Raw genomic sequence first — 20,782 nt, forward strand, 5'->3', positions numbered from 1 at the left:
TGAAGTATATTATACTGCACTACTGAAGTGTACCTGTGAATCCAGCACTGGAGTGAGAGCAAACATTTACTAGAAGCAGCAACATGAAGGACATTAATAACATTACTGAAGTGTACCTGTGAATCTAGCACTGGATTGCGTTAAAACACCTACTAGAACGGAGAATAGAGGAAACTCTACAGTACTGAGCAGTGTAGCTATGAATCCAAGTCTGCGGCGAGATACACACAAACCCATGCTTCTCTTTCACTCTGCTCCCTGTCTCTCCTCTCCATAGACTTATTCAGGCAGCTGTAATCTGATTTCTCAGTGAGCTGTCAGTCTGACTTTACATGAGCAGGACAGATTGAGAGGATCAGGGTGTCAGGGGAAGAGAGGTGTCTCATAAGTGGAGAAAAAGCCACATTTCTGTGATCAGATCTATTATAAAGTTTCTTATATTCACTTGCACTAACGATTTACGCCAAATGGCAATGAGACATTACGTTTTATCCGCGTACACTATGATCCGCACCTTGCGCTAGATGCTTCAGGCAGGTGCTCTTTCCAGAAAAAATATTTCCAAGGACGCAGCCTTTAATGGGGAATGGAGGAAACCCGGGGGCTGCCGTTGGCGGTGGGGGAGGATGGACGATATTCATCAGTCTGTGAACTACATGGCCCAGAATGTTATTATTGGGGGCAGGCTTGATGGCCGCAGTATTGGACGATATCCATTCTCCAGTCATGGTCTGTGAAAGATCAAGGCGAAAATGTCAGACTGATGAAATAATTAATATTCATAGACCGAAGGCATTTTTTTAATTACGAACTTTAATAATATTGATGACTTATCCTTAGCACAGGTCAGATCGCTGATTGGCTGATCGCAGGTGCGGGGGCGCACAGGAATTGTAACAGCGCCGCACAACGAGTAGTGGCCGTGAGTGGTACTGCAACTTCTCTCCCATTCAAACTGTCACATTTATCTGAATTTGTCATTTTTGCTAGAGTAAAGGAAAGTTCACCGCGCTGAATAGACGTCTGGCTGCCGTCACCACCGAGGAATCGGTAACTGTTGCTGACCACTAGACCAACATGGACAATAGTCTTCACTTTTTTTTTTTGCACCTGAACCAGCATGAAATGTTGTCTATCAGGTAGCAAGGGTGTAATGACTTCAGCCGACCCAAAATAATGCTGTTACTTCCTCCGTAGATTAGGGTGCAGGCGTGAAGTGTCAGGAAGTGGCCGCAAGGTGCGATTATTGTGGCAGATGCACAACAGGAAACACAAGAAACTCAAGTGTTTGCTGCTTGTAGACATACAAATCGTTCATTCACTTACTTCTACCTGAACATAGAACAAGGGGGCTGTCCACTGCTAGAAAAGGCCCGTCCCCAAACTGTTCCCACAAAGCTGAAGCTACAATTGTCCACAATGTCTTGTGCTGAAGATTTCCCTTCACTGGGTCTAAGGGCCCAATGCCGACCCCTGATAACAGCCCATAGCATTATCCTCCTCCACTATCTGTACCGGGGGCACATTGTAGTCAGGGGGTAACGTCCTCCTGGAATCACAAAACCCAGACTCCTCAGAGAAGTGCGATCCGTCACTGCAAGTCCAGTGGTGGCGGCTTTAGGCTTTGTTCACATGTCCAGTAATGATCCATTAGAACAGATCCGGCAGAAATCCTCTAAGAAAAAGTTGTACCGACACAACTTTTTAGTTCGTCAAACACTAATCGATCTCTGTCAGATTAATTTGTTTTGTTTTTTTTACATTCGAGCTATGTGGGTGAGAGAGATAATTTTGTATTGCATTCTGTAGTCGAGGGGTAACCAGTGCAATGGCTGACACAATGTGGAGGCAGCGGTGTAGCAGCTGGACAGAAATCCGACCCTTGTTGACTCTTTCAGGATAGATTGGAGAGGGGAGTTTAGTACGAGGGAGACCGATCAGTAGAGAGTTGCAGTAGTCCAGACGAGAAAGAATGAGAGCAACAGGACGAGCTTTAGCAGTTTTAGAGGCGAGAAAGGTTGGATTCTGGAGATGTTTTTAAGATGCAGAGCGTGCTGCTGGGATTTATGGCTGAACCAAGCAAGGTTATCGCACTATCGGGTATAAGTTGGTTTCTAGAGGGAGGAAACATGAGAATTTCAGGTTTGGAGAGATTCACTTTCAGATAGAAGGGCATGATTGATGTTAGAGACAGCGGACAGACGATCACTGGTATTTTGTATTAAGGTGGGGGTGATATCAGGGGAAGAGGTGTATAATTGGGTGTCATCAGCATAGAGATGATACTGGAACCCAAATCTGCTGATGGTTTGTTCAATAGGGGCAGTGTATAAGGAGGAACCCCAACAGTAAGGGGAAGAGGAGAGAAGAGCAAGTTACAGTGAAGGAGCGGTCAGAGAGGAGAACCAGGAGGGAACGGCTGATAGAGCGGAGCATAGTGAGGTGGAGCTGGTGATCCACAGTCTCAGCACAACTGTTTTGATAAAGGATTTCTCATGGATATGTTGTAAAGGATCATTACATAGACTTACATCATTCCATCCGACGCTCAGCATTGTGCTTGGTGATGTACGGCTGCATGCAGCTGCTCGGCCATGAAGCTCCCGGCGGGGGGCGCAGTGTTTGTGCTGATGTTATACCAGAGGAGGTCTGGACTCTACAGTTATGGGGTCAGCGGAGCTTAGGTGACTTTTCTGCCCTCAGCTCCTCAGCACTCGACCCCCCCACTCTGTTACGTTACGGGGTCTCCACTTTGTGGCTCAGTTGCTGCAGTTTCTTCTACTACTCAGTAATATCAGTCACAGGTGATGGGGAAGATTTAGGAGGAAGAAATGTCAAGAACGGACTTGTTCCCCCGGTGGCTCCTATTACAGGACCGCGCTGGTATCAGTGAGCTCCGCACGGCCGACTGTTCTGTCAAATTGTTGTAACTGCAGAAGGCAGGGCAGGGGCCAGAGGTCATACACTTGGGGGCCAGGGGACGGATGTTATACACCGGGGGTGGTGAAGGGGACCGAAGGTTAAACACCGGGCAATGGGGCCAGAGTTATACACTGGGTCAAGGGGACAGATGTTATACATGGGGACTGAGGGGTTACATGTTATACAATGGGGGCGAGGGTTTGGATATTATACGCCGATGGTGGTGAGGGGTGCCGGAGGTTATACACTGGGGCAATGGTGCTGGGGGTTATACAATGGGGGGCGAGGAGACGGATGTTATACACCAGGGGTGGTGAGGGGGACTGAAGGTTAAACACCGGGCAATGGGGCCTGAGTTATACACTGGGGAGCGAGGGGCTGGATGTTATACTGAGGGGTTGCATGTTATACAATGGGGGGCGAGGGTTCGGATGTTATACACTGGTGGTGGTGAGGGGGACTGGAGGTTATACACTGGGGCAATGGGGCCAGAGTTATACACTAGGTCAAGGGGCCGGAGGTTATGCGCGAGGAGACGGATATTATTCAATGGGGGGCGAGGGGCTGGATGTTATACATGGGGACTGAGGGGGTACATGTTATACAATGGGGGCGAGGGTTCGGATATTATACACCAATGGTGGTGATGATGGCCGGAGGTTGTACACTGGGGCAATGGTGCTGGGGGTTATACACTGGGGGCGAGGGGCCGGATGTTACACACAAGGAGATGGATGTTATACACTGGGGAGTGAGGAGCTGGATGTCATACATGGAGACTGGGGGGCTGGATCTTATACAATGGGGGGCGAGGGGCCTGATGTTATACATGGAGGGCATTGGGGCCGGATGAGAAACTGGAAGTCAATGATTAGGATGAGCATCCTATACTTTTCTCCATACTGTATAGTGTGTGTCCTAGAAACATCCAAGGAGATGACATCAGAGGAGGAGTCCATGGAGCTCAGACCCCAAATCATAGCCGAGGAGCACAAGGACACAACCAATACAACATCTGTAATGTCTGCTCACACAGGACGGTTTGGTTGAGATCTCCCTTAGTTTGATATAAATAATTCTAATAACAAAGTTATAGAGAAGAGAATATAACTCCTGGGTAGACTCTGGAATGTTCTTGTCTGGCCGCACCTTGTACTCCTCGTAGTCCTTCTCATCCAGCAGACCCTCCTTCTCCAGCTCTACCCGCTGCTCTGGGGTCTGATCTATGGAGGCTTCTTGGTACAGAGGAAATCCCGAAAAAAAGATTTCTTTCCATTCTCGCATTAATTTTCGAGGGATAAGTCTGAGATAAATATAATGAGATATTACAACGTTATCTGATACAAACAGTCAGGGGCGGATTACAGACGACGGGGTAAGACTGGGGCAATCTCACCCCGAATCCACCTTATGTCACCCAGTGTCACCATGAGAGGTAGAGGGGACCGGGAGAGAGGACGGTAAGTGTATGGAGGGGTCTGGTCAGGGGGTCCGCATTAATGAGGGGATGTGGGCTCTGAATTAGGTGCCTGATCTTTGGTGTGGATTCATTCTGGGGATTGGTCCGGGGTGTGAATTTAATGTTGGGGTTTGGCGTACAGAGCTGCACTGTCCCCTCGCTGGCACCCAACCTGTTTGTCAGCTCTCTGTATTCTTCGATCTTTGTGACCAGGTCTACGATCTGACGGACGACTGTCTGACAGGTGGAGTAGTGCTTCTTGTATCGGGCCTCTGCTCTCTCGGCCGCCATCTGCTCATACAGCTCCTGGACTCTCTGGATCTCGTCTGCGCGGTCCAGCCTGGCTTGTTCCTCGATGGCCTGTAACACGTAACATAAATGGGTCAGATCCGCGAGGTATATGCCCACTGTCCCCAATATAAGGGACATCATGACTGATCGGGCCAAGTCTCTTCGGGATGTAATATATTCTCATCTTCATTGATGATATTGTCGGATAGATCTTGTAAATATGAGCACTTTTGCAATTTACTGCTTATTAAAATTTGCAGCCGTTCTTGAGATGTTAACACTTTTGCTTGCAGCTCATTGTCTTGGAGACCGACCACCACTGATGTCTAGCTTGTACACGACACGACTTGCCTTGGTGACCGACCACCACAGAATATGCACAGTACTTGCAAGCTATTTTCTGTTGACTTTGTAAGCCCTGTTCTGAAGCCAGGCCAGAATCGATGGAGAGCGCAGTTACCTCTTAATCCCGGCCAGCTTCTGTGTTGTGTACAAGCTAGACAGCAGCAGTGGTCGGTCTCCGGGGCAACGAGCTCCAAACAAAAGTGTTAATAACTCAAGAACGGCTGCAAATTTTAATAAGCAGTAAATTGCAAAAGTGTTCGTATTTACATGTACTATCCAACACAACATCCATAACTGGAGATGAGAAAACAATGAACGCTTAGACAAAGACAGACAAGCGATGCGCCAAATCTTGCACCTTATTTATAATGTGCTTTTAGACACTTTTTTGCTTTTTTTTTCTAAAAATAACCTAATAGAAAAGAGGGTGTGGTTTGTATGAAATGGGGATGGTCTAATATGTGATATTTTGGGGGCCAATTTCTGGAGCAAAAGAAGCCAGCTAACAGGTGGTGTAAACTGAGGTCCCGATTCATCAGTTGCATTTATTTTTTTTTAAATCATATTTTTGTCTTCATTTTTGCACCACATTCACCAAAATGGAGAATGATGTTTGAATGTGGGGAAAATCCATGCATGCTTTTTTGTTTTTGTTTTTGCTTTTACTTTTGTACAGTAAACTCCAACAAGATCCTTTCAATAAACTTTAAAATGTCGACTGCGCGAAAAATATTTAAAAGAAAAATTAGACAGATTTTGGATTCCACTACTCTACTCCTTTTTTTTGCACAGTTTGACAATCTGGACATATAAAGTTTCTTTATATGACCACTGCGGTCAGTGATAGGCTGCAGTGGTCGCATGTCAGAACTGGATCCTACAGTATGACATGTGGGAATCTCAGTCAATCACTAGCCACATCGGTGACCCACTGTCCAGAAGTTTGTTTTTCAGATTCGTGGGGCATTTTTTACATTTGCATGATGACCCTATTAATGTGTGATGATGTATTTTAGGGAATTGAACCCTGATATACAGGTACTGTGCTGATATCCTGTACACGCATATCGTAAATGTAACAGAACAGAGGCTGAGCGGCGGATCGTGCACAGCAATACAGCCAGTTAGTAATGGGAATACAGGGTAAGTTCCTGCCACACCGCTCCCTGTCCAGAGACAGCTGGTTAGTAAAAGGAATACAGGGTATATTTCTGCAGCATCACTTCCCTGTCCAGAGACAGCTGGTTAGTAATGGGAATACAGGATATATTTCTGCAGCATCACTTCCCTGTCCAGAGACAGCTGGTTAGTATTGGGAATAGAGGGTACATTTCTGCCGCACCGCTTCCCTGTCCAGGCACGGACAGTTAGTATTGGTAATACTGGGTATATTTCTACGGTATCGCTTCCCTGTCCAGGAATGGCCAGTTAGTAATGGGAATACAGGGTATATTTCTGCAGCATCACTTCCCTGTCCAGAGACAGCTGGTTAGTAATGGGAATACAGGATATATTTCTGCCGCACCGCTTCCCTGTCCAGAGACAGCTGGTTAGTAATGGGAATACAGGATATATTTCTGCAGCATCACTTCCCTGTCCAGAGACAGCTGGTTAGTAATGGGAATACAGGATATATTTCTGCAGCATCACTTCCCTGTCCAGAGACAGCTGGTTAGTAATGGGAATACAGGATATATTTCTGCAGCATCACTTCCCTGTCCAGAGACAGCTGGTTAGTAATGGGAATACAGGATATATTTCTGCAGCATCACTTCCCTGTCCAGAGACAGCTGGTTAGTAATGGGAATACAGGATATATTTCTGCAGCATCACTTCCCTGTCCAGAGACAGCTGGTTAGTAATGGGAATACAGGATATATTTCTGCCGCACCGCTTCCCTGTCCAGGGACGGCTGGTTAGTATTGGGAATAGAGGGTACATTTCTGCCGCACCGCTTCCCTGTCCAGGCACGGACAGTTAGTATTGGTAATACTGGGTATATTTCTACGGTATCGCTTCCCTGTCCAGGAACGGCCAGTTAGTAATGGGAATACAGGGTATATTTCTGCCGCACTGCTTCCCTGTCCAGGGACGGCTGGTTAGTATTGGGACTAGAGGGTACATTTCTGCCGCACCGCTTCCCTGTCCAGGCACGGACAGTTAGTATTGGGAATACTGGGTATATTTCTACGGTATCGCTTCCCTGTCCAGGAACGGCCAGTTAGTAATGGGAATACAGGGTATATTTCTGCCGCACCGCTTCCCTGTCCAGAGACAGCTGGTTAGTAATGGGAATACAGGGTATATTTCTGCCGCACTGCTTCCCTGTCCAGGGACGGCTGGTTAGTATTGGGACTAGAGGGTACATTTCTGCCGCACCGCTTCCCTGTCCAGGCACGGACAGTTAGTATTGGTAATACTGGGTATATTTCTACGGTATCGCTTCCCTGTCCAGGAACGGCCAGTTAGTAATGGGAATACAGGGTATATTTCTGCCGCATCGCTTCCCTGTCCAGAGACAGCTGGTTAGTAATGGGAATACAGGGTATATTTCTGCAGCATGGCTTCCCTGTCCAGAGACGGCTGGTTAGTAATAGGAATACAGGGTATATTTCTGCAGCATCGCTTCCCGGTCCAGGAATGGCCAGTTAGTAATGGGAATACTGGGTATATTTCTGCAGCATGGCTTCCCTGTCCAGAGATGGCCAGTTAGTAATGGGAATACAGGGTATATTTCTACAGTATCGCTTTCCTGTCCAGGAACGGCCAGTTAGTAATGGGAATACAGGGTATATTTCTGCCGCACCGCTTTCCTGTCCAGGAACGGCCAGTTAGTAATGGGAATACTGGGTATATTTCTGCCGCACCGCTTGCCTGTCCCGCGATGGCTGGTTAGTAATGGGAATACTGGGTATATTTCTGCCGCACCACTTCCCTGTCCAGCGACGGCTGGTTAGTAATGGGAATACTGGGTATATTTCTTCTCTATCGCTTCCCTGTCCAAGAACGGCCAGTTAGTAATGGGAATACAGGGTGTATTTCTACTCTATCGCTTCCCTGTCCAGGAACGGCCAGTTAGTAATGGGAATACTGGGTATATTTCTGCCGCACCGCTTCCCTGTCCAGGGACGGCCAGTTAGTAATGGGAATACTGGGTATATTTCTGCCGCACCGCTTCCCTGTCCAGAGACGGCTGGTTAGTAATGGGAATACAGGGTATATTTCTGCCGCACCGCTTCCCTGTCCAGGGACGGCTGGTTAGTATTGGGAATAGAGGGTACATTTCTGCCGCACCGCTTCCCTGTCCAGGCACGGACAGTTAGTATTGGTAATACTGGGTATATTTCTACGGTATCGCTTCCCTGTCCAGGAACGGCCAGTTAGTAATGGGAATACAGGGTATATTTCTGCCGCATCGCTTCCCTGTCCAGAGACAGCTGGTTAGTAATGGGAATACAGGGTATATTTCTGCAGCATGGCTTCCCTGTCCAGAGACGGCTGGTTAGTAATAGGAATACAGGGTATATTTCTGCAGCATCGCTTCCCGGTCCAGGAATGGCCAGTTAGTAATGGGAATACTGGGTATATTTCTGCAGCATGGCTTCCCTGTCCAGAGATGGCCAGTTAGTAATGGGAATACAGGGTATATTTCTACAGTATCGCTTTCCTGTCCAGGAACGGCCAGTTAGTAATGGGAATACAGGGTATATTTCTGCCGCACCGCTTTCCTGTCCAGGAACGGCCAGTTAGTAATGGGAATACTGGGTATATTTCTGCCGCACCGCTTCCCTGTCCCGCGATGGCTGGTTAGTAATGGGAATACTGGGTATATTTCTGCCGCACCGCTTCCCTGTCCAGCGACGGCTGGTTAGTAATGGGAATACTGGGTATATTTCTTCTCTATCGCTTCCCTGTCCAAGAACGGCCAGTTAGTAATGGGAATACAGGGTGTATTTCTACTCTATCGCTTCCCTGTCCAGGAACGGCCAGTTAGTAATGGGAATACTGGGTATATTTCTGCCGCACCGCTTCCCTGTCCAGGGACGGCCAGTTAGTAATGGGAATACTGGGTATATTTCTGCCGCACCGCTTCCCTGTCCAGGGACGGCCAGTTAGTAATGGGAATACTGGGTATATTTCTACGGTATCGCTTCCCTGTCCAGGGACGGCCAGTTAGTAATGGGAATACAGGGTATATTTCTGCCGCACCGCTTCCCTGTCCAGGGACGGCCAGTTAGTAATGGGAATACAGGGTATATTTCTGCCACACCGCTTCCCTGTCCAGGGCGTCCTGGAACTCTCGCTCGCGTCTCTCTTCGTACTGCTTCTCCCGTAAAATTCTGTTTTGTCTCATGACTTCCTTCTCGTGTCGACAGTGCATGAGCTGGACGGCGATCCTGCGCTCCTGCTGAGACTGTCTCATCAAGCGGTTAATGAGCTGCTCTTCCCGAAAAGCTTCCTGAAGAGACATCAAGTTACAGCACGTAAGTGCGAGGGAATAATATCGATAAATTAATTAACCTGCAAGGTCAGCGCTGTAAAGAAAATCAAAACACCTAAACTGCTGTTTGCATGTGTAGCCCCAGAATAAACGCCAGCAATGACAACTCGTTAAGTCGATCCAGCAAAAACTAAGCCCCAAACGAATCAAGTGATGGAAAAATAACAATAAGAAAAAACTTCTGAGTCTTTTATATATGGCTGCAAAACAAAAACAGTATAAATCTGGTATCGTTGTAATTGCGGATTTTATTACCCACTGCCTATTTCCTCCTCCCCAATAAAAAAGTTTTAGAAAAGTTATTTATTATACCCCAGAATGCCACAAATAAAACACAGCACTAAAGGCTCTGGCTCCACAGTGGCCATAAGTCAGAGGGAGCGGAACGATTTTCACAATGGAAGACATAGCTGACTGCTGGCATGTTTTTTCCCACATTTCCCCTAAAATACTGAGATCACGTGACAGCCGCGGTATTTCACATTTATACCGTCCCCGCTGTGTAACCATACAATAAAAGATGTCTAATAGATTGACGGCATCTCGCTCTGGCTGGCTCTGGAAATGTCTGTCTGGCTGCCCCATATTCCGCTCTGTCTGGGGTCTTAGACTCAGGCCGGTATCATACATCATTGGCAGGGGATCTCCTGACCCAAAATCAACAGCCCACTGCACAGGTACATCAGAGATCCACTGACTAGAGATGGGTGAACCCAAACAGTAAAGTTTGGGGTCTGTACCGAACACCTACTGTTCGGGCACGGACTTCAAGGCATGGCTTCCACTGTATTATTGATAACCAGCCTGGCAAAACTGACAGCTATGAGCTGCAACCCTCAGCTGTAAACGTTAGCAAGGCTGGTTATCAAGAATAGAGGGGTCGCCGAGTTGTTTTCTTTTAATTATTTAAATAAATAATAAAATAAAAAAACATTGTTGGGTCCCCCCCATTTTTTGACAACCAGCCAAGCTAAAGCAGACAGCTGGGGGCTGGTATTTTCAGGTTGGTAATAGGCCATAGATATTGCCCCCCCCCCAGGCTAAAAATAGCAGCCAGCAGAAGCCCCAGAAGATGCGCATCAATTCTGGTGCTTTTCACACTTGACCTGTAATATGTTCAAGCCCCCCATTCAAGTGAATTGGGTCTGGGTTCGGGTACTGTTCTGGTAACCGAATCAAACTTTTTTTTAACTGTTTGGCCGAACCCAACAAACCCGAACATCCAGGTGTTCGCCCATCACTACTCCTGACCCAAACTCAACAGACTCGTACACTGGCACATTGGAGATCTCCTGACCCAAACTCAACAGTCCCATACATTGGTACATCGGAGATCTCCTGACCCAAACTCGCCAGCCCCGCCATACACAGGCACATCAGAGATCTCCTAAGCTAAACTCTACAGCATCGTACACACCCAAACTCAACAGCTCGTACACAGGCATATAGGGGATCTTCTGACCCAAACTCATCAGCCCCGCCATACACAGGCACATCGGAGATCTCCTGACCCAAACTCAACAGCATCGTACAGAACCACATCGGAGATCTCTAATGTATCTCCTGACCCAAACTCTACAGCTTTGTACACTGGCACATCGGAGATCTCCTGACCCAAACTCAATAGCTCTGCACACAATCACATCGGAGATTTCCTGCCCTTAACTGAACAGCTCCTACACTGGCCCATAGGAGATCTCCTGACCCAAACTGTACAGCTAGTACACTGGCACATCAGAGATCTGCTGACCCAAGCTCAACAGCCCCGCCGTACACAGACACATTGGAGATCTCCTGATCCAAACTCAACAGCTCTGTACACTGGCACATTGGAGATCCCCTGACCCAAACTCAGCAGCCCTGTACCCAGGCATATCATAGATCTCCAGACCAAAACTGAACAGGCCCGTAAACAGTCACATCGGAGACCATGGAGTTTGAGTTAGGAGATCCACGGACGGCCTTTGCATTGTGAAACGCAAATTTGCTAAACTGGCCTAACGGCAACTGCCTGCAGCTACAACATGAACGGGGCCATCTGTGGTGGGCCAAATGTATCGTGTCCATAAAAAACCTTTGTGTGAAGACGCAGAACACATAAACCTGTTACCTCCTGAGCCCCGTGAGCCACAAGCTGCTCCATCAGGATTCTGCGCCGTCGCTTCTCTCTCTGCTCGCGGGATACGGCATCCTCCTCTACCCTCTTCTGAATTTTCTTTACATAGTCTTCGGAACAGTCCAGTTTTACCACGGCCGCACCGATGCTCGCCGTGGACCTGAGTCTCTGTAAGGTCGGGCCCCTGAAAGACCATAGCATTGTGTCCTGTCAGTACCGGGATCGGTGGGATCAATCACATCCCGACACCTACTGGAAATCGGGCCAGACACCGAGGCTCAACTCTCGTGCGGTACGGCAGCTCTGCACCTTTCACTTCCATGGAGCTGAGCTGAAATACCGGACACAACCTGTAGACAGCGTAGGCGCTGTTTTTGCCATGTTCATCATTTGAGTTTTTTTCTTTTTCGTCCTGTAGCATTTGTTACCTTTTTTTTAGCCAAATTCTCCAAAATAGTTTATGAATTGTGCGCTAAATCAGAAATGTTCTTTAGTTTTGTCTTTCACTTTCCTGTGCAAAAAAAGTTGCATGTCGCAAATAATTCACTTACTTTGTACAAAAAAAGATTATTAAAAAAAAAAATCGCTGGGGGCGTTATAGGGTGGAATGGAGTACATTTGTATCCAAAAATTTGTACTTTTTTTTCTTGAAAAGTCAAACTTGATGAATCAGATGAAAATATTTTGGGGAAAAAAAACAAAAACCCTGACCATGACAGTGAACATAAAAAAAACATGCCCACAACAGCGAATGCAAAAGAACAAAATATGTAAAGGCATAAAATAAACTTAAATTAAAGGCGCCAATCAAAAGAAGAATTTAAATAAGAAACACCAAGAACAGAATCGGGGCCGAGGTCTTACCTCCCGTTCAGGGTGACGCTGTTGGTCAGGCCGTCCTTTTTCACTGACTTCTCAAATTTTGTTAATTCATTATAAACTTCCTAGAATAAAGCAGGATGTTATGTTGTAACCTCCGGTGTCCCTGGACATAGTAACAAATCCATACCCTCAATATGGTCGATGAGGTCTAACAAGTGTACGGTTGACAAGTTTATTCTTTTGGGTAATTTAAAAGGTTAAAAACAAACTGATCCCAAGGTGTCTTGTTACTGTGATCCCTAGTGATCAGCTGCGATCTGTATGGTAGAAAGTGTACAATTCCTCTGCAGCGCCACCACAGGTTAAATGAGGTATTACATGGCCCCGGTCCTCCAGAGAAAGAGCGAGGCGGGTTGGATGCACACTCCATTCATTCTGCATGGATCTCACCGCCCCATAGGGAATGAATGGAGCGCAGGTTGGACATGCACTGCTGCTCCATTCTATCGGGAATAAAAGTGCTCGTTCTGCTGATCGATGAGGGTCCCAGCAGTCGCACCCCCACTGATCAGGTGATAGCATATTTTTACTGGACAACCCCTTTAATGGACCCAAAAATGAGGTTGAGCTCCTCTGTACTCCACGCTGAGTCCCTAACACCCCACTCTGGTCTTGACAGCCAATCAACAACCACTGATTAGCTGCAGCTTTTGCGTTTTGTCAGAGCGGAAGAACACTGAAATGTCAAAGTGTGGTTGCTGCAGCTGATCGTAGGCCTCTGATTGGCTGCAGCGCCCACATATTCAGCAGATCAGCTGGGGATGCAGGGCTGAGTACGGAGGCGAGGCAACAGTCAGGGAGGTGGGTATCAGTTATTTTTATTTTTCTCATCTCTCTGCCTGGACCCATTAAATAAGGGGTTGTCCAATAGTGAACAATCCCTTTAAGAACTACACACATGCACTGGACACAAGACATCGCATATTGCCCTGACCTCGGCCTCCTTCTTCTTCCTCAGAATCTTCTGCTCCTCGATGGCCTTTAATGTCCGGTTTGCCGGTGGTTTAGGTATCTGGACGATCGCAGCTTGGATTCTGGCCATTATTTCATTTTGTCTTCTTCTTGCGCGACGAAGCTGATGGGTGCAAGAAATAACATGAGATATTTTGGAGCGGATCCCTAAACTACAATGTTATGACCTATCGTTTGGACCACCGCAGCCATATTCACTTGATGGGATGGGAAGGAGTCAGGCCGTGTCAGTCCCTAGGAGAAGCGATGTGGATTGCAGTTCTTTTGGCGGCGTTTTCTTTGCAAAGAAGCACTCGCCGATCTAATGATTAGAAGTTTATTTACCCTTTTTTACCGGATAGTGTTTTTGCCTGTTTTTATGTCTTATTTAATCTTTTCTGTAAGCACTGTACTTATGTTTGTATATTTTATCTAAAATTTAATATGTTTGTTTCTTGCTGCTCTAAACGTACCCACAACCTCGAAGAGAGAAAGTATAGTCTGGTTGTGTGACCATGTGGATGCCAGAGGGCAAGTTAAGTACCTATCAGGTGGTTGGGAAAACATGGTGGTGTGTGTGCTAGTGTATCAGTCAGTGCAGGTGTCCTATTGTCCTACTAAAACGGCGGGTGGTGGCAGCAAAAAGTGTGGTGTTGTCACACTAGGGAAAGGGGCCCTGAACCGTCCCTGGGGCCCTAACTATTCCTGCTCCCAAAGGTACCTCTGAAGGTGAGGAGGTTTGGGCCACCAACCTTACTGTTCTCCGGTTATTCCCTAATCTGTCTCGTCTCCCTCCCTCAGGAGGCCCGGGGCAGAAATGCTAGTGTATCAATTAAATGGGAATAGGACAATGAGAAAAGCAGCACACAACCATCTCCATCTCTTATTCAGCACAGCGTCTCCAAGGAGCTAGGAAGCAAAGCTTTCACTGGCAAAGAAGAGAAGGTCTGACCAGATTTTATAGGGAGAGGAAATGACCAGGTAAGGAACAGCCGTAAGATGCAGCTTTAAGTTCCTAACCAAAACAGAGAGGGTCGTTACCTCTTCAGCACCAAAATCCATTCAATATGAAACACAAACACACCGGCTAAATGGAAGACCTGCGATTCACAATACATAGTGATTTTCTAATCCCAGATCTCCCAGGACATGACCCGCTTGTGACAGGTGTGAAATATTGGGCAGCCTGTGGGGTGCACTTAGCTCATTGTCAGCCAGTTGCGATATTTGAGGAGAAGAGTGAGTGGGAGACACGGGGTCCCCCCTTTACAGCCACCTTTTCGATGTCTTGAATTCTTAACTCTTCTTGTATCTTCTGGATTTTCTTCATCTCGTCGTTCTGAAGTCGGGCGAGTCTTTCCTCCATCTCTTTGGCCCTTAATTCGAACTGTTTGGTCACTTGCTGCAGACTTAGGTCAGACTGACGAGGGACCAAGGTCTTCAATCTCTAGAAATTCCAGGGGAAAAAAACCCCAAACCTTAGCACTCCCGAATAAAGTGTATGTGCCCCCTCCCCCTCTACATGGAGAAGATTACGGCGCTCACCTCCTTATACATTTCTGTTCCTATGCTCTGTAGCTTTGCTGGGGCAGCGGCTCTCAACGTCTCCAGGGCCACGCCGGTCAGCCCCGCTTTCTTCTTCTTCTGCAGGGCGATGTATAGCTGGTAGAGGAGCCTGGTGGCGGCACCGTGCTGCTCGGACATGATATTCTGGGCCACATTTTGGTCGAACGGGATGCTCAGGAGCTGTAAGGTGGGCTCCACCCGGGTGAAATTGTTCAGTTTGGAGTTGGCCGTTCTGCAAAAATACTTTCACGTTGAAGACCTACCCATATGATAAGTATCAGACTGATGGTGGTCCAGCACCTGAGACCTCCACCGATCAGGCGGAACAGCACAGCCATAGTGGTCGTTCTCGATACTGCAGTACAGCTCCTATTGCAGTGAATGTGATCTTAGCTGCAGTACTGAGAATGGCCACTACGCAGTGTATAGAGCTGATCGGCAGAGGTGCTGAGCGCCAGACCGATCTGACAACCTGAGGATAGGCCATCAATATGGACAACCCCTTTAAAGTGTCTGTAATACGTCAAAAAGGGACGACATCGGTGATAATGGGACCCCCCTGCAGAAATAGACCCCCAGGAGCACTTACCGCAGATGGGTTATAGCATTATTCACAGCAAAGTGAATAGAGGAGAAAGAGAAGAGCTGACTTCTCCCTTGCTGTGGAGTAACCTGGCAGTAAGTGTTTTGTTTCCCTGCAGCTCCTCCGCAGGCGGAATGAGGTATTACACAGTTTCCATTCATATCAATGGTTGTTTGTGTAATACAGGAGAGGACGGGTCCTCCAGTGGGAGAGACGCTCTTTATCAACTTTTCACACTCAGAAAAAAATGTAAAGATCCTGAATAAAGGGGGTGGGGGGATACTTTCTTTTAAATCACTGTTATAGGAAATTAAAGGATGGATGAATAAAAGGAAAATTATATATGAACAACAGATGAAAAGAATGACAGACTCAGGATGAGCTATAATCGTCTGCATTGTGACCGGGGGCAGGAGGGGTGGCGGGAACGTGTCACAGATTTAGGGCTCACCTGTTTTGTGAAAACTTCTCAAAGTCATTTTGGAGTTCGTATTTGTGTAACACTTCACCGATCAGGTATCCGCTGCAGAACTCCCGGGCAAAAGACTTCGGGTCTAGAAGAAAAAAAAGAGAGATAAGAATCCAGTACGGGCAGACGAGTGCTGTAATATAAGAGAACCTCACATTTAAAGAGTAATCCTCATTTTAATTCTTCAATTCATGAATGATCAGGACAGGTTAAAAGAAGCAACTTTGTAATACATTTTATCAGAGAAATCTGCTTCTTTCTCCTCCAGGACTAATCTCTCATTGCCAAAATTTCCAATTAATGGGTAAAATCTGAACACAGACTTTCCCATTACAGAGATAAGAAATGACAGTTGGTGCTCATAAAGCTCTATGGAGAAATGTCACTGCCATTACAGCAGCACTTGCAGCAGAATGCTTGTGTCGGCCTCTATATCCTCCTCCTCTACCTGTGTTTGTTTCTAGTTACTCCCCCTCTGCTTGTGTCTTCCTCTAGCTCCTTATCCTCTTTGTCAGCCTCTATCTCCTCCTCTATCTGTGTCAGCCACTAGGTTACCCTGTGCTTGTGTTGGTCTCTAGCTCCTACTCCTCTGCCTGTCAGCATCTAACTCCTCCTCCGCCTGTGTCTGATACTAGCTCCTCCTCCTCTGACTGTCAGCATCTAACTCCTCCTCCGCCTGTGTCTGATACTAGCTCCTCCTCCTCTGACTGTCAGCATCTAACTCCTCCTCCACCTGTGTCTGATCCTAGCTCCTCCTCTGCCTGGGTCTGATCCTAGCGCCTCCTCCTCTGCCTGTCAGCATCTAACTCCTCCTTCGCCTGTGTCTGATACTAGCTCCTCCTCCTCTGCCTGTGTCTGAATATAGCTCCTCCTCCTCTGCATGTGTCAGTCTCTAGTTCCTCCTCTTCTGCCTGTGTCTTCCTCTAGCTCATCCCTCCTCTGTCTGTCTCTGTCTCCTCCTCTGCATGTGTCAGCCTCTAGCTCCTCCTCCTCTGCATGTGTCAGCTTCTAGCTCCTCCACCTCTGCATGTGTCAGCTTCTAGCTCCTCCACCTCTGCATGTGTCAGCTTCTAGCTCCTCCACCTCTGCATGTGTCAGCTTCTAGCTCCTCCACCTCTGCATGTGTCAGCTTCTAGCTCCTTCTCCTCTGCTTGTGTCAGCCTCTAGTTCCAACTCCTCTGCCTGTCGCTTCCTCTAGGTTGTCCTCCTCTGTCTGTGTCAGCCTCTAGCTCCTCCTCCTCCTCTGCATGTGTCAGCTTCTAGCTCTTCCTCCTCCTCCTCTGCCTGTGTCACCTTCTAGCTCCTCCTCTGCATGTGTCAGCTTCTAGCTCCTTCTCCTCTGCCTGTGTCTTCCTCTAGGTTGTCCTCCTCTGCCTGTGTCAGCCTCAAGCTCTTCCTCAAGCTTCTCCTCTGTGTGTGTCTCCCTCTAGCTACTCCTCCTCCATAGAACGTTAAAAGCACCAAATGTCATCTCCTCTCTCAGTATTGGGAAGATCTGTTTTCACTGAATACAGATTTAACCCCTTAAGTGAGAGTGAAAGATGGAGGAGGAGAAAGAAGCAGATTTCACTGATAAGATAAATATTCTATTGATATTTTAAAGAAAAATTAAAATTACGGTTACTGTAACAGAATACAGTGGGGAAAAAAGTATTAGTCACCACCAATTGTGCAAGTTCTCCCACTTAAAAAAATGAGAGAGGCCTGTAATTGACATCATAGGTTAGACCACAACTATGAGAGTCACAATGAGAAAACAAATCCAGAATATCACCTTGTCTGATTTAGCAAGATTTATTTTGCAAATTATGGTGGAAAATAAGTATTTGGTCACCTAAAACATGTAAGATTTCTGGCTCTCACAGACCTGTAACTTCTTCTTTAAGAGGCTCCTCTGTCCTCCACTCATTACCTGTAGTAATGGCACCTGTTTGACCTTGTGATCAGTATAAAAAACACCTGTCCACAACCTCAAATAGTCACACTCCAATCTCCACTATGGTGAAGACCAAAGAGCTGTCGAAGGACACCAGAAACAAAATTGTAGCCCTGCACCAGGCTGGGAAGACTGAATCTGCAATAGGCAAGCAGCTTGGTGTAATGAAATCCACTGTGGGAGCAATAATAAGAAAATGGAAGACATACAAGACCACTGATAATCTCCCTCGATCTGGGGCTCTACGCAAGATCTCACTTTGTGGGGTCAAAATGGTCACAAGAACGGTGAGCAAAAATCCCAGAACCACATGGGGGACCTAGTGAATGAACTGCAGAGAGCTGGGACCAATGTAACAAGGCCTACCATAAGTAACACACTATGCCACCATGGACTCAGATCCTGCAGTGCCAGACGTGTCCCACTGCTTAAGCCAGTACATGTCCGGGCCCGTCTGAAGTTTGCTAGAGAACATTTGGCTTATCCAGAAGAGTATTGGGAGAATGTCATATGGTCTGATGAAACCAAAGTAGAACTGTTTGGTAGAAACAAAGCTTGTCGTGTTTGGAGGAGACAGAATGCTGAGTTGCATCCAAAGAAAACCATACCTACTGTGAAGCATGGGGTGGCAACATCATGCTTTGGGGCTGTATCTCTGCAAAGGGACCAGAATGACTGATCCGTGTACATGAAAGAATGAATGGGGCCATTATGGTATAGTCTCTAACTGGGTCGCTGTGACCAGTGGGGTACCGCAGGGATCAGTATTGGGACCTGTTCTCTTCAACATATTCATTAATGATCTGGTAGAAGGTTTACACAGTAAAATATCGATATTTGCAGATGATACAAAACTATGTAAAGCAGTTAATACAAGAGAAGATAGTATTCTGCTACAGATGGATCTGGATAAGTTGGAAACTTGGGCTGAAAGGTGGCAGATGAGGTTTAACAATGATAAATGTAAGGTTATACACATGGGAAGAGGGAATCAATATCACCATTACACACTGAACGGGAAACCACTGGGTAAATCTGACAGGGAGAAGGACTTGGGGATCCTAGTTAATGATAAACTTACCTGGAGCAGCCAGTGCCAGGCAGCAGCTGCCAAGGCAAACAGGATCATGGGGTGCATTAAAAGAGGTCTGGATACACATGATGAGAGCATTATACTGCCTCTGTACAAATCCCTAGTTAGACCGCACATGGAGTACTGTGTCCAGTTTTGGGCACCGGTGCTCAGGAAGGATATAATGGAACTAGAGAGAGTACAAAGGAGGGCAACAAAATTAATAAAGGGGATGGGAGAACTACAATACCCAGATAGATTAGCGAAATTAGGATTATTTAGTCTAGAAAAAAGACGACTGAGGGGCGATCTAATAACCATGTATAAGTATATAAGGGGACAATACAAATATCTCGCTGAGGATCTGTTTATACCAAGGAAGGTGACGGGCACAAGGGGGCATTCTTTGCGTCTGGAGGAGAGAAGGTTTTTCCACCAACATAGAAGAGGATTCTTTACTGTTAGGGCAGTGAGAATCTGGAATTGCTTGCCTGAGGAGGTGGTGATGGCGAACTCAGTCGAGGGGTTCAAGAGAGGCCTGGATGTCTTCCTGGAGCAGAACAATATTGTATCATACAATTATTAGGTTCTGTAGAAGGACGTAGATCTGGGTATTTATTTATTATGATGGAATATAGGCTGAACTGGATGGACAAATGTCTTTTTTCGGCCTTACTAACTATGTTACTATGTTACTATGTAATCATGAGATTTTGAGTGCAAACCTCCTTCCATCAGCAAAGGCATTGAAAATGAAACGTGGATGGGTCTTTCAGCGTGATAATGATCCCAAGCACACCGTCAGGGCAAAGAAGGTCCTGGAGTGGCCTAGCCAGTCTCCAGATCTCAACCCCATAGAAAACCTTTGGAGGGAATTGAAAGTCCGTGTTGCCCAGCGACAGGCCCAAAACATCACTGCTCTAGAGGAGATCTGCATGGAGGAATGGGCCAACATACCACCAACAGTGTGTGGCAACCTTGTGAAGACTTACAGAAAACGTTTGACCACTGTCATTGCCAACAAAGGAAATATAACAAAATATTAACTTTTGTTAACCTCTTTACCCCCGAGGGTGGTTTGCACGTTAATGACCGGGCCAATTTTTACAATTCTGATCGCTGTCCCTTTATGAGGTTATAACTGTGGAACGCTTCAACGGGTCCCAGGGATTTTGACATTGTTTTCTCGTGACATATTGTACTTCATGATAGTGGTAAAAGTTCTTTGATATTACCTGCGTTTATTTGTGAAAGAAACAGAAATTTGGCGAAAATTCCGCAATTTTTCAATTTTGAATTTTTATACCCTTAAATCACAGAGTTATGTCACACAAAATGCTTAATACGTAACATTTCCCACATGTCTACTTAACATCAGCACAATTTTGGAACCAAATTTTTTTTTTTGTTAGGGAGTTATAAGGGTTAAAAGTTGACCAGCAATTTCTCATTTTTACAACACCATTTTTTTTTAGGGACCACATCTCATTTGAAGTCATTTTGAGGGGTCTATATGATAGAAAATACCCAAGTGTGACACCATTCTAAAAACTGCACCCCCCAAGGTGCTCAAAACCAAATTCAAGAAGTTTATTAACCCTTCAGGTGTTTCACAGGAATTTTTGGAATGTTTTTAAAAAAAATTTAACTTTTTTTCACAAAAAATTTACTTTAGCTCCAATTTGTTTT

At 46.4% G+C, this 20,782-nt stretch overlaps 1 protein-coding gene across 1 annotated transcript in view; it reads right to left on the reverse strand.

Moving 5' to 3' along the window:
- SPEF2 (sperm flagellar 2) overlaps positions 1 to 20,782 on the reverse strand; it is a 159,593-nt gene that overhangs the window by 97,574 nt on the left and 41,237 nt on the right. Inside the window, exons 2-11 of the mRNA XM_069745962.1 lie at positions 16,068 to 16,170; positions 15,013 to 15,265; positions 14,744 to 14,914; positions 13,451 to 13,591; positions 12,499 to 12,578; positions 11,629 to 11,818; positions 9,288 to 9,476; positions 4,554 to 4,741; positions 4,072 to 4,225; positions 515 to 731 (exon numbers count right to left, since the gene is read on the reverse strand). Of these exons, the coding sequence (XP_069602063.1) occupies positions 515 to 731; positions 4,072 to 4,225; positions 4,554 to 4,741; positions 9,288 to 9,476; positions 11,629 to 11,818; positions 12,499 to 12,578; positions 13,451 to 13,591; positions 14,744 to 14,914; positions 15,013 to 15,265; positions 16,068 to 16,170 (1,686 nt within the window). The remainder of the gene's footprint in view (positions 1 to 514; positions 732 to 4,071; positions 4,226 to 4,553; positions 4,742 to 9,287; positions 9,477 to 11,628; positions 11,819 to 12,498; positions 12,579 to 13,450; positions 13,592 to 14,743; positions 14,915 to 15,012; positions 15,266 to 16,067; positions 16,171 to 20,782) is intronic.

Source organism: Ranitomeya imitator, chromosome 1 (assembly GCF_032444005.1).
Source record: "Ranitomeya imitator isolate aRanImi1 chromosome 1, aRanImi1.pri, whole genome shotgun sequence".
Classification (NCBI taxonomy): Eukaryota; Metazoa; Chordata; class Amphibia; order Anura; family Dendrobatidae; genus Ranitomeya; species Ranitomeya imitator.